Genomic DNA, 19,849 nt, shown 5'->3' on the forward strand with positions numbered 1-19,849 from the left:
CACCGTCAGCTGAAGATTTTATCTCATGTCTCTAACACGTCTTAAAACACATGCGCGCGCACCCACATACGCTGACTCATACGCATAAATACACATACATGCACGCACGCACGCACACGCACACACACACACACACACACACGCGCGCGCGCGCACGCATGTACACAAGCACGCACACACACACCGTTGAAACCCCCCTTTTAGTACAAACAACCTGCATCACCTATTTCAGATATAGCGAAAGAGGTTCCGTAATTCTATCCCCTTCCAACGCCAGACCCTAATTTTATATCTCATTCCTTTCATTAAACTTATCTCCCCTGAAGGTAAGGCCGCCTACGTACTATAACCTACTAGGAACTCCCTCTCTCTCTCTCTCTCTCTCTCTCTCTCTCTCTCTCTCTCTCTCTCTCTCTACGCGAATCATCAGACATTAAAAAAAAGAATATATACTCCCAATATTTCACAGAAATGAACAAAAAATATGTATTACTACTAGGAAAAAATAATTTGCTACCTTTGAAACTTATTTTCTTTTCTTTATTTTTCCCCTCTCTTTCTTTCTATCTCTGTCTCTTCTTTAATTCCCTTCCTTCTTCCTTCCTTCCTTCCTCCCTCTCTCCCTCCCTTCCTTTATTCTTTTTATTTCTATCTCTCTTTCAATTGTTACCTTCTTGAGATATCTGTCTTTATTCCTCCCTACCCTTTCATTTTTCTTTTTGTTCGTTGTTTCTGTCTTTCCTCTTCTTTCTTTCATTTTCTTTTTCATTCTTTTTCTTCTTCTTCTTCTTCTTCTTCTTCTTCTTCTTCTTCTTTATTTGCAAGGTTCCTTTGTTCCGGCCTTGTATAAGACCCACTGCACTGCAGACGTCCGTATTTTAAAAGCCTGTGGCTTGGAGGTTGTGATCAATAATACGGTCTTCTTCTTTTTTAAGTCTCTATAGATTCGAGATGTTAGACATAAATAGGGCCTTTCTTTCTTTCTTTCTTTTTTTTTTTTTTTTTTTTTTTTTCCTTTTTTTTTTTCTTTATCCTCAGTGTCGTTATCATCGGGTTTTTTTCAGCACCAGCGTGTCTAAGACACTGGTTTCCTCTCCCTTCTTTTCACTTTCTTTCTCTGTCTGTCTGTCTGTCTGTCTGTGTCTCTCTCTCTGTCTCTGTCTCTCTCTCTCTCTCTCTCTCTCTCTCTCTCTCTCTCTCTCTCTCTCTCTCTCTCGCTCTCGCTGCCTTTTTCTGTGTGTTTTTTTATGTCTTCTTGTACTTTTGTATTTTTCTCAGTGTATCTCTCATTCCTTTCACCCGTCTAGTTTTTCTTTCTGTCTTTCTTTCTATCTTTCCTTCTTTCTGTCTTTCCTTCGTTCCTTCTTTCCCTCTTTCTTTCTGTCTTTCCTTCGTTCCCTCTTTCTTTCTGATTTTTCTTCTCTCCTTCTTTCCTTCTTTCTTTCTGTCTTTCCTTCGTTCCTTCTTTCCCTCTTTCTTTCTGTCTTTCCTTCTTTCCTTCTTTCCTTCGCTCCTTCTTTCTTTCTGTCTTTTCTTCTTTCCTTATTTCTTTCTTACCTTCTTTCTTTCATTCTTTCTGTCTTCTCAATTTACAAAAGAGAACAAAACACATATGTCCACACACACACACACACACACACACACACACACACACACACACACACACACGGAATGACGCAACATTGCATTGCATAACAATGCTATCCACAAAAGTGCACTCACTGGATCGCCGCAGTGCCAAAATACTGCCTTGATTTGCACTGGCATTACTTTCCACTGAAATGACAGCTTGACAGAACGATAGGTGGAGGGTGTGGAGAAGTTTGAATATCATATCATTTGTCATTATAAAGTGAACGAAACGTTTTATGATCAATCACGAATTATACTGGATCATAAAAACATAAATTCGTCGGAAAAAAAAAAAAAAAAAAAAAAGCTTCCTAAGAACCCCATAACTTTGCTTGGAGTTCCGTGTCCTCGTGTTTGACATTATGTTGTTAGGCTTTTCTTTTTCTTTTTCTCTCTTCCCCCCCCCCTCCCCCCCTCCCCCAAGCCATATGCCCTCAGTGTCTGCTACATATACTGACTGTACATACTTGGTGACGATTGCTGCCCCAACTGCTGACTGATATTCTTTATTGTTTCAGAAGATGATGACGATGATGTATGTATATAAGTTTTGTCTTTCAGCGCTTTGGTTCAAAGTTATAATGTGGCATGCGTGTGAAAGTCTGGTTATGAGTTATAATGTAGCATGCGTGTGAAAGTCTGGTTCAGAGTTATAATGTAGCATGCGTGTGAAAGTCTGGGGTTGGTGTTTTTTTTCAGAGTTATAATGTAGTATGCGTGTGAAAGTCTGGTTATGAGTTATAATGTAGCATGTGTGTGAAAGTCTGGAATGAAAGTGCTTTGATTTGTCTCTGTGCGGGATTCAGCGCGATATGAATAGATTTACATTATTTGTTATGATGCTGATGATGATGATGATGATGACGATGACGATGATGATGATGATGATGACGGCGATAAACAAGATGGACGGATCCATATTCATGCCCATCAGAAACCTGGCATGATATGAAGTGCATTTTTTAAAAATAGTTTTTGCTTTATAACGATGACGTTCTAGAAAGATCCTTACAAGCGTATCAGACACCTGGCATGAAACATAGTGCGAGACCTTATTTATTTCTAATAGAAAACATGAAACTTGCGACTGAGTTGGTAAACCGTTACAATTTAATTAAACACAGTGCAGTGACCACCACAGATCAATTCACGGGTGTTCATCTTTAATTACGTGGCCAGCACTGTTACACAGACCTTACATCAGCGTTGTTTTATATTGTATCTTAATTCTCCCTTTAACCAGAGGGTCAGATCTTATAAGCGGTTCATCCTTGGGGAAAAGTCACTGGGACGTATCTGTGTGTGTGTGTGTGTGTGTGTGCGTGTGTGTGCGTGTGTGTGTGTGTGTGTGTGTGTGTGTGTGTGTGTGTGTGCACGCTGTTTCTCGATGTTTCAAAACAAAAGTGAGTTGTTTTCCTTTTGCACTATCACCCAGTTGCAACTTCTGTCTCTCTGTCTCTGTCTCGCTGTTGTTGTTGTTGTTGTTTTTCTCACTCTGTGTCTCTCTGTCTCAGATTCTCCGACTCTCTCTCTCTCTCTCTCTCTCTCTCTCTCTGTAAAAAGGGACATATTATTATGTAACATGCGTTCACTATCGTCGTTTCCGCTATCACTCTGGAAAATTCAGATCTGTGTATGTGTGTGTTTTCTGGAAGAATCGGATATGTTTTTATAACGCTGTTTTCTGGAAAAACTCAGATCTGTGACATATTTATAAGATATGTTTTCTGGTTTGTTCAGGATACAAAAAAAAAAAAAGTAATAATGATAATTTTATTTTTAAAATTAATCAAGAAGTATATGTGCTTGTTTTCTCATACTGTATTATCATAGCATGGCGTTGAAACAGGGCACTGTCTTTATTCTACTGGTCTGGTGTGGTATTTTGATCTGTGTACAATAGCTACGTTTTGTCTTCAGTTTTTTGTTCTGTTTGGTTTTGGTTTGGTTTAATGTGCTTTGATCTTACTGAAATAGGTGTTTCTTATTGATTTATCGTTGGAAGATGTGATGTTTAATTAACTTGGTTAGAAATGTTTGCGTGTGTGGCAACATGAAAGAAAGAATGCTTTTTTCATAGTTGTGTAGTGCTTGAGTTGTCTCTGTGTGCACGCTCTGACTATAATAAGTATTGATTTAGAAACTGTATGTCTTCGATATGTTCACGATTCACCATATTGTATCTGTCACTCCGATTTTGTATTAAATATGACTTTTAACTGATTGGTGTTCCCTTTCCGCTTCTTCTTTGTCTTTAAAAAAAAAAAAAAAAAAAAAAAAAGTTTATGTGTATCTGTGTCTATGATTCTGTCTCTGTCACTATCTCTGTCTTCTGTCTGTTTGTATGTATGTCTGTCGCTGGCATACACACACACTCACACACGCGCGCGCGTCCTCGCTAGCGCAAGCGCACATACACACACGCGCACGCACGCGCGCACTCACACACACACATACACATTGCGCGCGCGCGCACACACACACACACACACACACACACACAGTGAGAGAGAGAGAGAGAGAGAGTCTGTATGTATGTCTGTCACTGCCACACAGAACCACACACGCGTGCGCGAGTCCTCACGAGCGCAGACAGGCATATATACACGCGCACGCACGCATTCACACACACAAACACATACGCGCGCGCGCACGCACGCACACACACACACACTGGCATCAGTACACACGCGCTCGTACACACACACACACACACACACACACACACACACACACACACACACACACACACACACACACACCACTTGAACTCTCCGTTGAGGTTACTAATTGTGAAGCTGTATTTCTGCCCACTAAGCAGTGCGGCCAGTGATGATGATAACATTCACCACGCAGCTGACATGGAAACCACGACAATGCAACCTGGTATTGTTAGTGTTGTTGTTAGTGTTATCAACACATACATAATTATGTGGACTTTGTTATTGATCACAGAACCTGTGCCGACATGTGTGTCTAGTCTTGGCCACAATCTCAATTTCAAGTAGACCTATGTGTCAAAGTCTGCGAACTGGTCCGTATCCGCTATCTCGCATCTGCTTAAAACACACACACACACACACACACACACACACACACACACACACACACACACACACACACACACACACGCACGCACGCACAGACACACACACACACACACACACACACACACACACACACACACACACACACACACACACACACACACGAATCAACAATCAAAAATATTAATTTTAATCCTCTGTTGGGGCATAGAGGATATGAAATAACATCAAGAATTAAAACGTAAACAGCAATTAAAACAAAGAAATAGGTGACGAAACATATACCTATACAATGATCATACATCATATTTAGTTGTAATCTTTCGGATTTGCTTTCAGCAAGTTGCAACAATTCAAAAACGGTCGTCGGATTCAAATATATTAATTTGGAATTAGCTTATTTCGAAGACCGGTAAATATCTGGCATTCCATACTTAAAATGAAAATTCATTCATCACCACTGAATCATCTCCATATCGCAGCCACGACTGACAAATTAGCAATTCACTTGGAATATTATGAAAACTACCACTGAGTCTCAACAAGTATATCTGACTACACCACTTGAAGTGGATTGATGATAAAACGTAACAATCTGGCAGACTGGAATTTTTTTCTCCTACCATTAAATTAGCTGTCAACTTTCTCACGGTAGTTTCCTTTTAATTTTTGCAAAGTTATTTGCAAATAACAGAAGAGTTGTTCAGATGTTGGCATGCACTTGTTTTCCTTCAATATTGCGTTGTACGATATATATACATATAGATAGATAGATAGATAGATCATGATTGCTATGAATAAGTATAATATAAATCCCTTTCACCGCTATCAGTTTAGAGTGCAACACTGCCCGGCACCAGAAAGATGGCGTCTTAAAATAGTTTGGGGTTCCCTACCTGCGACGTCTTAAAATAGTTTGGGGTTCCCTACCTGTGACGTCTTAAAATAGTTTGGGGTTCCCAACCTGTAACGTGCACGAAAGGTGGCTTACGCTACCACCGATAAATTAAGAGAAGTATCATTTTTATCATGTTCTGGTCGTATTTCATGGATTTCGCTGCTCTACCTACCTGGTTTTGAAATGTGATATGGGCGATGTACGTGCGTGCGTGCGTGTGTGTGTGTGTGTGTGTGTGTGTGTGTGTCAGTGTGTGTGTGCGTGCGTGTGTGTGTGTGTGTGCATTGTGCCACAAGATAAAAACGTATCTACCTTTGAAAAAATTAACAGTCCACAGGGAACAATTGATGTTAGGTCGCCAGGAGGTCACACACCAGAGGAGAACCTGCACTGATGCTGAGTCACTTCGGTGGTGTTCAGTGGTGCCTGTTCTGATCTAACGAACTTAGGACACCACCTGCTAAGCCCCAGGCTACTAACGACAATAATGGCTTAGTCGCGGAGCCAGACTGAGTGAGCGTCCCTCCCAGAGTGGAGACCGCCACCACGTCCCCCACACAACAGTCCCCCATGAATCCTCCGACACTGAAGACATTGACAGGACTCACCTCAAGCACAGAAGTGGACTCCAACACTTTTTGTTTTTAAATATCTGAAGAAGATAGAAAAAAAAACTTTAAAACTATACTATTTCCTTATCTATCTGAAAAAAGGTATTTAAAAACTGTTTTCGGGGAAAAGCATAACAGGCTATATTATCATTTTTCATATGAATGTCTTTTTTCTCACTCATTTACTCATCCTCCCTGGTTTTCAGAAGTATCAGTAGCTCAAGGAGGCGTCACTGCGTTCGGTCAAATCCATATACGCTACACCACATCTGCCAAGCAGATGCCTGACTGGCAGCCTAACCCAACGTGCTTATTCAGGCCTTCAGGAGAAAAAAAAATCTTTCACAAGATCTGCTACACCCATCTCCACAGATATGCTGGCTAACGTACGAAGGGAACAAACCGCTACCAATCGACTGAATCTCCAAAATATCAAAAGTTAACTCCCTTGCCCCATCACTCCGTGCACGTTTTTTTCCTTTGCACGATCAGTTTCAGTTCATTTGCGAACATTTCTTTCTGGGAGAGTTGGGCCTTCGTGTCTGTAAGACTGCAAATTGTTGCATGTGTGTATGTGTGTGTGTGTGTGTGTGTGTGTGTGTGTGTGTGTCCGCGCTCCAAAGCAGTTAGCACATGTCCCGACAAAGGTAATGTGCGTAATCAGCAGTTGTGGAGTTTGACCAACATTTACATGGGGGGGCCACTCTGGAAGAAATCACAACTCGAAGACACGAAGAAGCGAGTGCTGGATTTTAGAAAAAGAACTACCGGAGAAATTGGTATGGGAACTGACATTCATTTGGTAATTACAGATATTTTGCAATTTCCATTTGAGTATTCCTTTTATAATGATGGTGACTATCGCAGTTCTAAGCATTATTGACATAGACCCATTATTCCTTACGCGAAAGCGCAGCTGAGCACTGAGTCAACTTTAGACGTTCTGCATCAGAGTCAGTCTGTGTGACTGAAATTGATTTAGATTTATTTACATCATTATTTGATTTATTATGATATGTAATATATTTTAATGAAGTAGTTGGTAGGTTCTCAAGCCATGTGTCAAGGCCTTATCAGCGTGTTAGGTCTATCTAGATGCATTGTTCAACTTAAGCATCTGCTGAAAAGATGTATTTTTATCATCAAAGATCGAACATACACAGTATCAGTACGTTAATTCATTCTTTAAACTCTTAAGTATCAGGCATTGTTTTGGCTTGTGCTTCCTATTTGCCAAGCTGTTTTTGTTGTAGAGGTGATTGTTGTTTTTAATTAGCAAACAGGAAAATTAACAGATTATCAATTTAGTTTATACTATAGTTTGAAGGTTATTTAACACACTGGTCAGCAATGAGCGAACCATAACCAAATTTGAGATAACCAAATTTGACATACTTTATGAAATATGTTATAGATTGTTTGTAAAAGCAGCTCAAATGAACCTAAAACAATCATGAAACTGAAAACTAAAGTAAATGCGTATCCACACTTTGTAAGTTGTATGTATACACAGTCATGACTTATAATCAAAAGTTCTGGTATTCTACACATTTTTTGCTCATCATGCCTTCACACTTTCTTGGCAACTGCAGTATAAATGTAGTCAGCAAACTTTCTTTTACAAGTTTTAGTTCTTGTTTTCAAAGACATCTTTTACAAAGACTAACTTTTTTTCTGTGTTTCTTTGTAACTTTTTTTCTGTGTAAGTATAACAATATGATTTATTGATTATAATGAATTTTGTTGCGTGTGTGATTTTTTTGTGATTTTTTTTCTTCTAAATTCAGGCTCCATGACTTCAACATCCGGTGTAATGATGCGCTTACAGCGCCTTGATTTTCCTGAATGCACCAGAGAGGCACTGCAGTACATTGTGTCATCACTGGCATCACAGGACGGTACAGCCATACCAGGCCTCAGCGGGGGGCCAGAAACAATTATTGGAGAAATCTGTCAGACATTTGTCCATTTCAGAACTGTGCAAGGAGTGAAGGTAAAAAAGTACAGAAATGGGTCAATGAAAATGGAGGGGGAAAATTGAGACAAAGAGCAAGGTGTTTTGTCCCCCCCACCCCCCCCAAAAAAAAATTATGAAGTAATTATTATATTTTTGTGACTACCAAACTTAAAAAGAGAGCAGAACAAATGAGCAAACTGACCTGCAGCAGAATCTGTTTCATTAATTCTCTCTGGTTAGAGGTTGGACTTATGATCCAGAGCTCAGCACTGAACAGGGTTAAAAGTCCATTTTGGCTTGGTGTTGTTGTGTCCTTGGGAAAGGTACTTTTCCTTTCACCATTCAGGTGTAAATGTTGACTTAATTTCAGTTGGGGAAGGTTAAAATAATGGAAGGAGAGGATTGGGCCCTGCCTTCTTATGCCAAAACATAGACATGATGAAATTATTGTGCCAATGGCCATAGGACCTTTAACCTTGATATAATCCTCACTGATAAGAGTTATTGGAACAAGCTCTTTCAAGATAGTGTCATATTTGACTTCATACCATGAATTTTTTCATATTTTTTTTGTATTGCTTGCAATGTCAGTTGTCTTGATCAAGAATTACAACTGATAAAAAAAAACAAAAAAAACATGCAAATGGATGTGAGAAGTATTTTTACAAAGTTCAGACATTTGGTGAGATAAGCAGGTTGCAGTGCAAGGAGCAAATTATAATTGAATGGTGAAATAGTATACATACAGTTTCATTTACTATGACACCCCCAGTTGAAGGCTTAAAACTCAAGCTGAAATACTGTATATATATTGTGTGTGTGTGTGTGTGTGTCTGCGTGTGTGTTATGATATTGTATAATACAGTTAATAGTGGTTGTAGGTGGATGCGGAGAAGAGTGTATGTGTGAATGTTTACAAGTATATATTCAGAGAACATCATGGTAGAGGTGGAAAATGAACAACTGCACGTGGTTGTGATGTCCAATAGATAATTTACAATTATGTCAAACTATTTGCACATGTAGGATATAGAGGTTGTTTTTGTTTTTTGTTGTTTTTTTCAAAATACTTGGTTTATGGTGTGTGTGTTTTTGTTGTTGTTTTTTTTATCTTGGTTATCTTCCCATGATTTTGAGTTATCTCATGCTTTCAGCATTGGGTGATGATAATTACATTGTACATTCATTTTCTGTCAATAAGACATATTTTTAAAAAGATAAAAGTTGATTGTACTTTACCCCCACAAAAGCAGAGTATGGCAGCCTACAAGGCGGGGTAAAAAAACGGTCATGCACGTAAAAGACCACTTGTGTACATACAAGTGAACATGGGAGTTGCAGCCCACGAACGAAGAAGAAGATTGTACTTCTGAGCATTATTTTAATTTTTGTTGCGATTTTTTGTGTGGAGGTTGGTGTTTTGGGGGGAGGGGGGGGGGGCAAAAAAAATTACAAATAGTTCCTGGAGACAAAGGGTTAAATGTGTGACTGCTGCCAGGTGCTGAGTGCCCTCCAGGAGCTCCAGTTGCTGGAGCTGCTGTGCGACTGTTTCAAGGCAGCGCCGGAGAAACACAGGTACCACCTGTTCCAACTGATGTTTGGCAGTCGAGGGGATGAGCAGGCCAACACCTTGCTGAACAAGATGGTGTCCATGGCCCTGTCGGTCAGCTGCATGTCTGTGCTGGACTGTGCGGCCATCTGGATGCAGGTGAGCTGGTTTGACTTTTTTTGTTTGTTTGATTTTTGTTTTGTTTTGTTTTGTTTTACTTAAGCTAGGTTTGTTGGGGGTTTTTTTTTATTGAAATGGTTAGTCTGAATTCAGACAACTTGAATATCTCCACCGATACATTGTAACCTGTCCACTTTTAATGTTGAATCATGAATGGGAATTTTATAAACCAGTATTTCACATGGAAAACAACTAAGGAAAAAAAGGAAGAATACCACATTGTAAAACATGCGAATACTGTATCCTTTACATTAAAATGGGATCATTTAATGTAAAAATGTCAACACTTCATTTGTATGTGCTCTGTGGAATACGTGTTTTTGTTTTCCGCTTGTTCTTGTTTTTCCTTGACTGTGTGTATGTGAAAGAGAGTGCAGTCACAGGGTGTATTTGCTTTCTTCATTTGTTTCATCTTCAAATGAGTGTGAAATTAATATAGATTTTTTTTTAATGATTTTCTTTGTCTAAAAACAATTGTATTCAAGAACTTGTTTCACAAACAGAAATGTGAACAGATGAGGCATATATATAACTGCCATTGTTCATATACACATGCACGCACACACACACACGCATATAATTAGAGAGAGAGAGAGATGTGTACATAATCTCTGCTGTTGCTGTCTTCAGGAGCGCACATGCCACAGCTCTGAATCTCTGTTGCTGACCAGTCGCCTGGTGGAGGACTACTGCCTACTGTTCCCTGACCCATCCAACATGTTCCACAAGCTGCCCACCATCTCCCCACTCTTTGTCTGCAACTTCACCACTGCAGTCACCGCTTTCTTCACCTTCAACTGTGAGCTTTTCTTCTTCTGCTGCTGCTGTTCCTGCTTTTTCTTTTTCGTCTTCTTCTGCTTATAATTCTTCTTATTTTTCTGCTGCTGCTGTTGCTCTTTATTTTATTTTGTCTGCTTCTTCATCATCTTTTTCTTTTTTCTTCTCAACGTAACTCACATTTGTACAATGGAATTGGAGTTTTTGTTGTGTTTATTTTTTTCTGTTTGTGTGAAACAATTTATTATTCTTTTTCAAATTATATCTAGTTTGGATTTGTGGTGCTTTTTATGTTGTTGTTTTTTAATTACACAAGATGGAAAACAACCCAAGGAATTCAGTGATGAATTTGTAAATTTGTTTTGTATCATGTTAATCCCATATCTTCCCCTGTATACATGCCACATGTCCACTATATTGTACCAGTGTGTGCATGCTGGGCATCTCAGATATATCCTGGTAAAATATTTTCATCATTCATTGATCCTGAAACCCGGTTTTAATTACACATACTTAACCATGACCCACTAGTGCAGGATCCTGCACAATACAGCTGCGGACCTCAGTCTTCTGGCTTTTGGGTCATGGGGGCACTGTACTGCTAAACACAGTACCAACATTTTCGAGCCTGTCGTATCTTGTCACATGGCCATACCATCTCATTTTCCTTCTCTTCACTGTGGTTGGTAGGTCTTCATACCGACCAGTGTGCTGTCTGATGGTTTTCTTGACTTCGTTGGTTATGTGGTCTTTGTAGGAGATGCCAAGGAGTCAGCTGAAGCATCTCATTGCAACTGCTTGGATCCTTTTCTGAAGCATTGCTGTAAAAGCCCAGGACTCACATGCATCCAGGAAAATAGAGAGAACCAGTGCATGCAGAAGCTTCAGCTTTGATCTGAGGCTGTGTTCTTGTCTCTCCATGTGGGCTTCAGTCTTGCCAGTGCTGTTGCAGTCTGTGCAGCTCCTGCCAGTATTTCAGTCTTGGACGTTAACTGCTTCACTGTTTCCGGTTGTTGTCCTCTGACATTGATCTTGGTCTTGACTGGGTCCTTGCTGTTTGTCAGGAGTTTCATCTCCATTTTTGTTATTGGCTTGCTGCAGACACTACAAGGGAGACAAACCGATTCAGTTAATTTTGAAGCATAAAAATGGATTGCCACCCATCGCATGAGTACACACCTGAAGTTCCAGGAATTTTGGCAGATTCCTTCTCCATGCCCAAAATCTGCACACCTCTATGCTGCATGAATTGTAATCAGATATCTCTCTCTCTCTCTCTCTCTCTCTCTCTCTCTCTCTCTCTCTCTCTCTTTAACATCTTTTAGCACAGAAAAAATGTGTGGATGTTTGTGTATTATGTGTGTACTTTATATGTATAGTCTCCCTCTCTCCCGACATGATCTCACCACAAACACACCTGCCAGTGCTGAAGTCTTGGACATGATCTCACCACAAACACACCTGCCAATGCTGAAGTCTTGGACACAATCTCACCACAAACACACCTGCCAATGCTAAAGCCTTGGACTCAATCTCACCACAAACACACCTGCCAGTTCTAAAGTCTTGGACACAATCTCACCACAAACACACCTGCCAGTGCTGAAGTCTTGGACACAATCTCACTACAAACACACCTGCCAATGCTGAAGTCTTGGACACAATCTCACTACAAACATACCTGCCAGTTCTAAAGTCTTGGACACAATCTCACCACAAACACACCTGCCAGTGCTGAAGTCTTGGACACAATCTCACTACAAACACATCTGCCAATGCTGAAGTCTTGGACACAATCTCACCACAAACACACCTGCCAGTGCTGAAGTCTTGGACACAATCTCACTACAAACACATCTGCCAATGCTGAAGTCTTGGACACAATCTCACTACAAACACATCTGCCAATGCTGAAGTCTTGGACACAATCTCACCACAAACACACCTGCCAATGCTGAAGTCTTGGACAAAATCTCACCACAAACACACCTGCCAATGCTGAAGTCTTGGACACAATGTCACCACAAACACACTAGTGAAATGAAAATCAAAACTGAGGAGTCCATCATTCCAGCCTGTATCACATTAAGCTCTGAGCCAAAAATTTGCCAAGAATATGAAATATGAAGACATATAATGTGATTTTAAACCAGTTATCAGTCCAGCATGTTAAGCAACAGTGGCACCAAAAAAAGAAAAAAACCCAAAAATCAGCTTCAAGACATTACACAGATACCACCTAACTTTTCATGTTTTTGACACAGTTTTAGTTGGAACTTGGGATGGGGGAAATGAGTGGATATTGTCTCGTGTTTTTTTGTTGTTGTTGTTTTATAGTTGTTACATCAGAATGGATTAGGTAATGAACTTGTGATACAGATTTCACCGGTGATGGGGGTTCAAGGCCTCATCTTGGCACTGTGTGTTCTTAGGGAAAGGCTTTTCACGCTGATTTTCCTCACTCCACCCAGGTGTGAATGGGTACCTGACCAGGTTGCAGAAGGTTAAAATGGTGGACGGAGAGCAGTTGGGCTTTAGAATGTGTGGAAATTAACTCTCTCCGGACGAAGGAATGCTCACGCATTCCTACACAAAACGTATTCGGATTCAGACGAAGGAATGAAATAGCATTCTCCGAAATTAAAATTCCATCACGCGCTGTACACATGATTTTGTGATTAGCCAAGCAGAGTGCACTATTCTGGGTCACTCCACAATCGAACAGTATGAGTGGTCTGCCTGGCATGTGTGGCCTGTCTCGCACACACGCTGACAAAGTCACTGACCGGTCGTCTGCTTGCGTGCCAGCCTGTTAGCAAAGCAGGCTCTTCTCAGAATGTTGTGAAGTGAACTTTAACCTGTTACTTGCTTCCAGCTCAAGAAACGGTGCCCCCGCTCAGCCTCCTGGAGCACATCACCTCGTGGGTGACCTCAGACTGCACACTGTGCTGCGAGTCAATCCGACAGGTGGCCATCCATGGCAGGAGGAAGGTGGCAGAATGGTTAAGACGCTCAGCTGCCAATACAGAGAGTCCGTGAGGGTGTGGGTTCGAATCCCGCTCTCGCCCTTTCTCCTAAGTTTGACTGGAAAATCAAACTGAGCGTCTAGTCTTTCGGATGAGACGATAAACCGAGGTCCCGTGTGCAGCACGCACTTGGCGCACTGAAAAAGAACCCATGGCAACGAGAGTGTTGTCCTCTGGCGAAATTACGTAAAATGAAATCCACTTTCATAGGTACACAAATATGTAAGCATGCACTCAAGGCCTGACTAAGCGCGTTGGGTTATGCTGCTGGTCAGGCATCTGCTCAACAGATGTGGTGTAGCGTGTATGGATTTGTCCGAACGCAGTGACGCCTCCTTGAGAAAGTGAAACTGAAACTGAAAACTGTGAAGTGAACAAGGCAGTGACGGCAATGTTTTAGGGTTGCCGAAGTACTTCAGATGCTACAAACTGAAGGGTCGGACATTGAAGAGGTGGATGATGGTGAAGAAGAAAGCGAATTTAATGCAGAAAGCGAGCATGGGTATGGTGATTCGGGGTGAAAAATTGGCAGTATTTTCTACATATGGCAAAACTGTAAAAATAAGATGAGAAATTTGATTTTTTTTATATGTAATAGCTCAACAAGTAATAAACCAGTTCTGAAAGTTTCATTTTCTTACTCTGTATTTTGTATTTTTTGTAATTTTTTTCCAAACGCTTACAAATGGGCCGTCTGTGGGGAAAAGCAAGGGAGAAAACTTGTCATCCCAAGTGAGTTAATGCACTGCCCCGATGGCTATGAAAAGGCTATGGGATCTTTTACCTGATTCTTCTTCTGTGTTCGTGGGTAGCAACTCCCACATTCACTTGTATACATGTACTTCCTATGCTGAGCCCTAGAATCAGTGGATCTGAAATTACTGCTCCGATAGTGGAAAAAAGTATGTGGAACCTTTAACCTTTGAACTTTAACCTGTTACTTGCTTCCAGCTCAAGAAACGGTGCCCCCGCTCAGCCTCCTGGAGCACATCACCTCGTGGGTGACCTCAGATTGCACACTGTGCTGCGAGTCAATCCGACAGGTGGCCATCCATGGCACCTGCTCCTCCCCCATCCCGGGCCTCCTGGCCTGGTGCGTGCTGGGCCCCATTGTCTGCTCCCACCTGCTGGGCGGCAGCCCCACGGAGAAAGGCGGGGGGAAGAAAGGAGGTAGGGGAGGCAAGCTGGGGCGGGAGTCGCTGACCCAGACGCTGCGTGTTCTGTCCAAGCTGCACCTGGGCGTACTGCAGAGTGTGGACTTCTGCCGCTCCAGCAGCCTGTCGCAGTGCCTGCTGAGCGTCACAGACGCCATGTGCCTTGTCACACAGCTCTCCACCCTCCTGCAGCGTGTCAGCCTGCCCCTCGCTGGCTCTGCTGGTGGTGGAGGAGGAGGAGGGGTGGACACGGGCGAGGAGGAGGGTGAGGAGGGGGTGGTGGACATGGCCATGGAGAGGCTGGCCCAGGTGCTCCAGGTGGCCAAGATGGCCGGCTGTCTGATGGTGCAGAGAGGTGAGTGGTAGGGCAGCTGGTCACATGCTTGTGCACACCCCTTCAAATGGGGTTGTGGCCTTAATGAACAATTTTTCTGTTCTGTTCTGTACATATGTTTGTGTCTGTGTGGATGCGACTGAGGCCTGACTGAATGACACAATAACTGAATGATGAATGAGTGCCTAAAACTTGTAAAAGACAGCTTTCTGTCAGCTTTACCCAGGTAGGCAGTCTGTTATGCAAATGATTCTTGTATATATTTGTGAAGTATTAGTTTTGGTTTCTGACCAAAGATAGACACTGTGTCAGTGTCAGTATCAAAAATAATCTTCCTGTTTTTCCTCTTGTCCTGATACATTCATTTTGTTGGGGAACAGAAGACTGATAGGAAATCATTAACTTAAAGTCATACCTTCTGCAACATATTAAAAGTTTTGGGGTTTGGCTTTAGCCTGTACTAAAGTAAGTCTGCATACTCACTGTGATTCGGCTGTTCGTGTATCTCTCTTTTTTTTTCTTCTTTAATCCGTTTACGTAAAAATAACTATGAGGAAATATTCTCTTATAAATGAAGTTGTTGCCAGTAAGCTGAAGTGCATTTATGTTCAATTGTTTGTTTTTTGCTTAGACATGAAATATGTAAACTTTCACCATGTGTGTATGCTAGAATGAATTCATTTTTAGATATATACACATGTGTGGTACAAAAGTTGCATATACAAATTCTTTTTTTTCCCATGCTAAGCAGGGTCTGTTCTTTCAAAAGCAAAGAAATTACAGTACATACATTTTAACAACATACATTTATCATATGGTACAGATCAATGTGGACACATTTCTCATACATTTTTGACTCACTTGTGTAAACAAAGTGAGTCTATGTTTTAACCCCGTGTTCGGTTGTCTGTGTGTCCGTGGTAAACTTTAACATTGACATTTTCTCTGCAAATACTTTGTCAGTTGACCCCAAATTAGGCATAAAAATAGGAAAAATTCAGTTCTTTCCAGTCATCTTGTTTAAAACAATATTGCACCTCTGGGATGGGCACATAAAAATAATAAATGAAGCCTAATTATATGCAAACTGCATTTACTGTTATATTTATATTTTTTGTATCTTGGCACTTTGATCTGATATTCTGACCCAGCAACAAGAGCAGTCATTATTATCATTTTTGTTCAAACAGGAACTTCTTTTGCTAAGCATGGGAGTTTTATTTATTTTGCAAACGTTTTGGTGCAGATAGTAAAAAAGGGAAATTACTCTGTAATTAATGCTAGGGGACTTAATTTGCTTTAAACCGATCTTTCTCATCTTAAACATTATATTTTGAAATTATACTCAATACATAAAAAGCATGGATTTTTTTTTTTTTTTTTATAAGTGTATCACAAGTGAGTCTTGAAGGCCTTGCCTCTCTTGTCCTTATTCTTAAGCACATTTACACAAAGTACAGCCACACACATTTTAAAGACTAGAAATTACAGCCATTTCTTACCCATGAATTAACAGCTACGTCTTTCCCATCTACAAGTACATTTGCGTACAGTTTCTATTTTCCAGAGTCTGTTTCAGGTTCCATGTCAGAACTGGCCAAGATGGCGATGAAACATTTACCCAACAACAGGTAAGATGATATGGGACAGCAGGGTTTATGTTTATATTATTACTTGCTATACACAAACAGCAGAGTGCGAGCTGTATTATCAGTGGCTTCTCCTCTTCAATGGGAGTTAACATACTGCTTAGTCTTTTTGAAAAGAACAACGACTCTCAAACTAGGAGGTGAGATTGCGCTGCACCTTTAGGGGATAGTTGACTTTTGGGGACCATCCCAGTGCCAACTATCCTAAAGCCCTCTCGGCTGAGAGAGTGGGGATGTAGCTTGGGCAAGACACCTCACTTTTATCAAATTCTAGCCCAGATAGTCGGACAGCAGTTGCCTCCTCTGCTGTTCTGATGGACATGTTCAGACACAACTGACTATCATAAACACATTATTACAAGTTTACAAAACACAACATAGCATGCATGGATGTCAGGTCATCTTGTGTTTTTTTACCCTTTCATTGGCACTTGCTCCAGAAATCAGCATTGACCAGTACCAGCTGTAGGGAGAGTTTTGCTTCATGACCTATTGGCTTTTGCCCTCAATTAAGGTCAAGGTTTTCAGGGCGGGGGTCTTGGTGTTGTGGAGATTTTGTTGTCCAAGGGGGGTTCCAGATGTTCACAGTCATAGTTTTTAACCCTGGTAGCATTATGCCCAGAAACATCCAGGAAAGCCTCCCCTAGTACAGCGGGCTGTCCCTGGAATATTCTGGGCCCGACACCATGAGGTCATACATTAAAAATGAAAGGCCAGTGGAAGTGTTCCTTGCAAACTGAATGGTCCAGTGGGATAGCAGGACACTTAATTTATTTAGCAGTGAAGATTTTTTCTGATTTTTTCATTGGTTATAATTCAGAATTTGGTGTCAGTCGGACAAGAAAGAACGCGTGTCATTCAGACTCACTCATCTTACAGAACAGTTATTCAGCTTTCCAACAGTGTATGATACATGTGCCTCATTACATTTTTTTTTTCCTAACCTAACCCACTTCCTGAACATTTTCACTGAAACTAACCCAGCCAGTGAGTCTGAAACTAAGGGAGCACAACTCAGCACTACCAGGGTTAAATGCTTGTAACATGGTATTGTATTTTATTGTATTGTATTACTTTCTGTCACAACAGATTTCTCAGGCATGTAGCTACAATGCAGTGCCGCCCAGGTTTTTTTTCTTTTTTCTGCCTGCAGGCATATTTATTTTCCTATCAAAGTGGATTTTTCTATAGAATTTTGCCAGGAACAACCCTTTAGTTGACATGGGTTCTTTATCATGAGCTAAATGCATGCTACACACGGGACCACAGTTTATCCTCTCATCTGAATGACTAGCATCCAGACCACCAATCAAGATGCTATGGAGGGGGAGAACATACTGGTGAGTGTGGGATTTGATCCTGTGCTCAGATTATCTCCCTTCCTCAGCAAATTCCTAAAGACATCTTTATTCCTACTTTTTGGATGCTGTTTTTTGTGGGGGGGTTTTGTGTGTTTTGTTTTTTTTTAACTGTAATTGTTTTTCTTCTCAACCATCCACAGGAACACTCTCAGACATGTCCAATCAATTGGTCACAAAAATGCAACAGTTGGTGCTCAATGGTTACAAAGTGTCGGTTCAGTTGGAGATGGATTTGAACTAAAAAAAATTTTGATGTAAACAAAAATAAACAAACAAAAACACTTTTACAGGGCGTTTTTCTTCTTCTTCATCATCTTTTTCTTCATCTTTTTCTTCTTCACCTTTTGACAGAAAATGACTGGCAGATTTTGACAGAGGATTGTTTTTTTTGGGGGGGGGGGGTTCTCCATCTGTTGCAGGCTTCTGAGTATGGTGGTCGCCATGCCCACTGACCGACAGACCCTGAGACACACGCCTATGGAAACCAGCTAGTAGCTGTCTTCAGTGCCCTGTGTCTGGACAGTTCCTGGCATCCACCTTTTTTTCTGAATCTGTGGGTGTTAGGTGTGGACACATGTGACATTTTGCTCCCCGCCCCACCGCACCCCCATCCCACCCCTTTCAGCCCAGAAATGGCCTTTTGGTGGTTGGCTGGGCTATGACAACATGATTTGATTTCCACACACACACACACACACACACACACACACACACAACCCCACCTCTGAATCCCCCTCCCTTTCAACCTTCCCCAGTTGTTCCCATTACATCACTCGGAGTTCCTCCTCCTCCATTTCATTGTATTGGAAGATGTCAGCAGTGTCAGTGAGCTTCACAGTGGTTGGAGAAAGATACTTCTGTGACCAGATGGTCATTCATCTTGTTGGAATTCCCCCTGGCCTGGATCCCCTTCCCCTACCACCTGTCCCACTCGCCTCTCACCTGCCCTCTGATCCTTCCCCTGGTTTTGTCATGGTTCACTTCAGTGCGCAAATGTGTTCTTCAATTTTTCTTTATCAATAGGCAGCAAATTTAGCACATTGCCCTAAATGCTTTTTCTATTCTTTTTCTTTTCAAACACAAAAAGCACCAGTTGACATTTGTTCTCTCAGCGGAATCCTTTTTTTTTCTTCTTCTTCTTCTTTTTTTAAGCTTTCTGGCATCTGGTGATCAACATTAACATTCCCTTCCCTGGGCTTGTGACTGGTATTTGAAGAAAATTGTCAATTAAAAAATTTTTAAAAAGAATATCTTCTTGACCGAACAATACAACATCCACAAGAGATTTTCGAAGTTTTAGGAGAAAGGAAAAAGGTAAGAAGGGAAGTGTATCTCCAGTTTTCTCTTTTCAGTCTTTTCAGTCTCCTTGAATTTTGCCTGTGATTCCTCCATCACTTTACCCATTTCTGCAGAACTAAAACCCCTAAAATAAAAAGAACAAAAAGTTATGTCACTCAGTCTGGCTCCGCGACTAAGCCATTATTGTCGTTAGTAGGGGGCTTAGTAGGTGGTGTCCTAAGTACGTAAAATCAGAACAGGTACCACTGAACACCACCGAAGTGACTCAGCAGCAGTGCAGGGTCTCCTCTGGTGTGTGGCCTCCAGGCGACCTAACATCGATGGTTCCCTGTGGACTGCCGACGCTGGAACTGCGACGGACGAACCCGGGTGCAG

The 19,849-nt window shown here is 41.3% G+C and overlaps 1 protein-coding gene across 1 annotated transcript; it reads left to right on the forward strand.

Annotated features, from left to right (window-relative positions):
- The first annotated feature begins 6,868 nt into the window (after window positions 1–6,868).
- LOC143291926 (integrator complex subunit 15-like) lies at window positions 6,869–19,646 on the forward strand. Its single transcript, XM_076602066.1, has 7 exons — window positions 6,869–6,967; window positions 7,976–8,181; window positions 9,644–9,853; window positions 10,505–10,673; window positions 14,629–15,186; window positions 16,745–16,796; window positions 18,595–19,646. Exons 1-7 carry the CDS (start codon window positions 6,880–6,882, stop codon window positions 18,665–18,667), a joined length of 1,356 nt encoding a protein of 451 aa, XP_076458181.1. The 5' UTR covers window positions 6,869–6,879; the 3' UTR covers window positions 18,668–19,646.
- Window positions 19,647–19,849: the final 203 nt, after the last annotated feature.

This window comes from Babylonia areolata, chromosome 18 (assembly GCF_041734735.1).
Source record: "Babylonia areolata isolate BAREFJ2019XMU chromosome 18, ASM4173473v1, whole genome shotgun sequence".
NCBI classification, from domain to species: Eukaryota; Metazoa; Mollusca; class Gastropoda; order Neogastropoda; family Buccinidae; genus Babylonia; species Babylonia areolata.

What these genes read in the sequence shown, in the direction of transcription:
- LOC143291926 (XM_076602066.1), top strand. Translation starts at nt 6,880, where the DNA reads ATGGGGGGGCCACTCTGGAAGAAATCACAACTCGAAGACACGAAGAAG. An exon ending in GTGCGGCCATCTGGATGCAG is followed by an intron (nt 9,854 to 10,504) that starts GTGAGCTGGTTT and finishes TGCTGTCTTCAG; the next exon opens with GAGCGCACATGCCACAGCTC. An exon ending in CTGTCTGATGGTGCAGAGAG is followed by an intron (nt 15,187 to 16,744) that starts GTGAGTGGTAGG and finishes AGTCTGTTTCAG; the next exon opens with GTTCCATGTCAGAACTGGCC.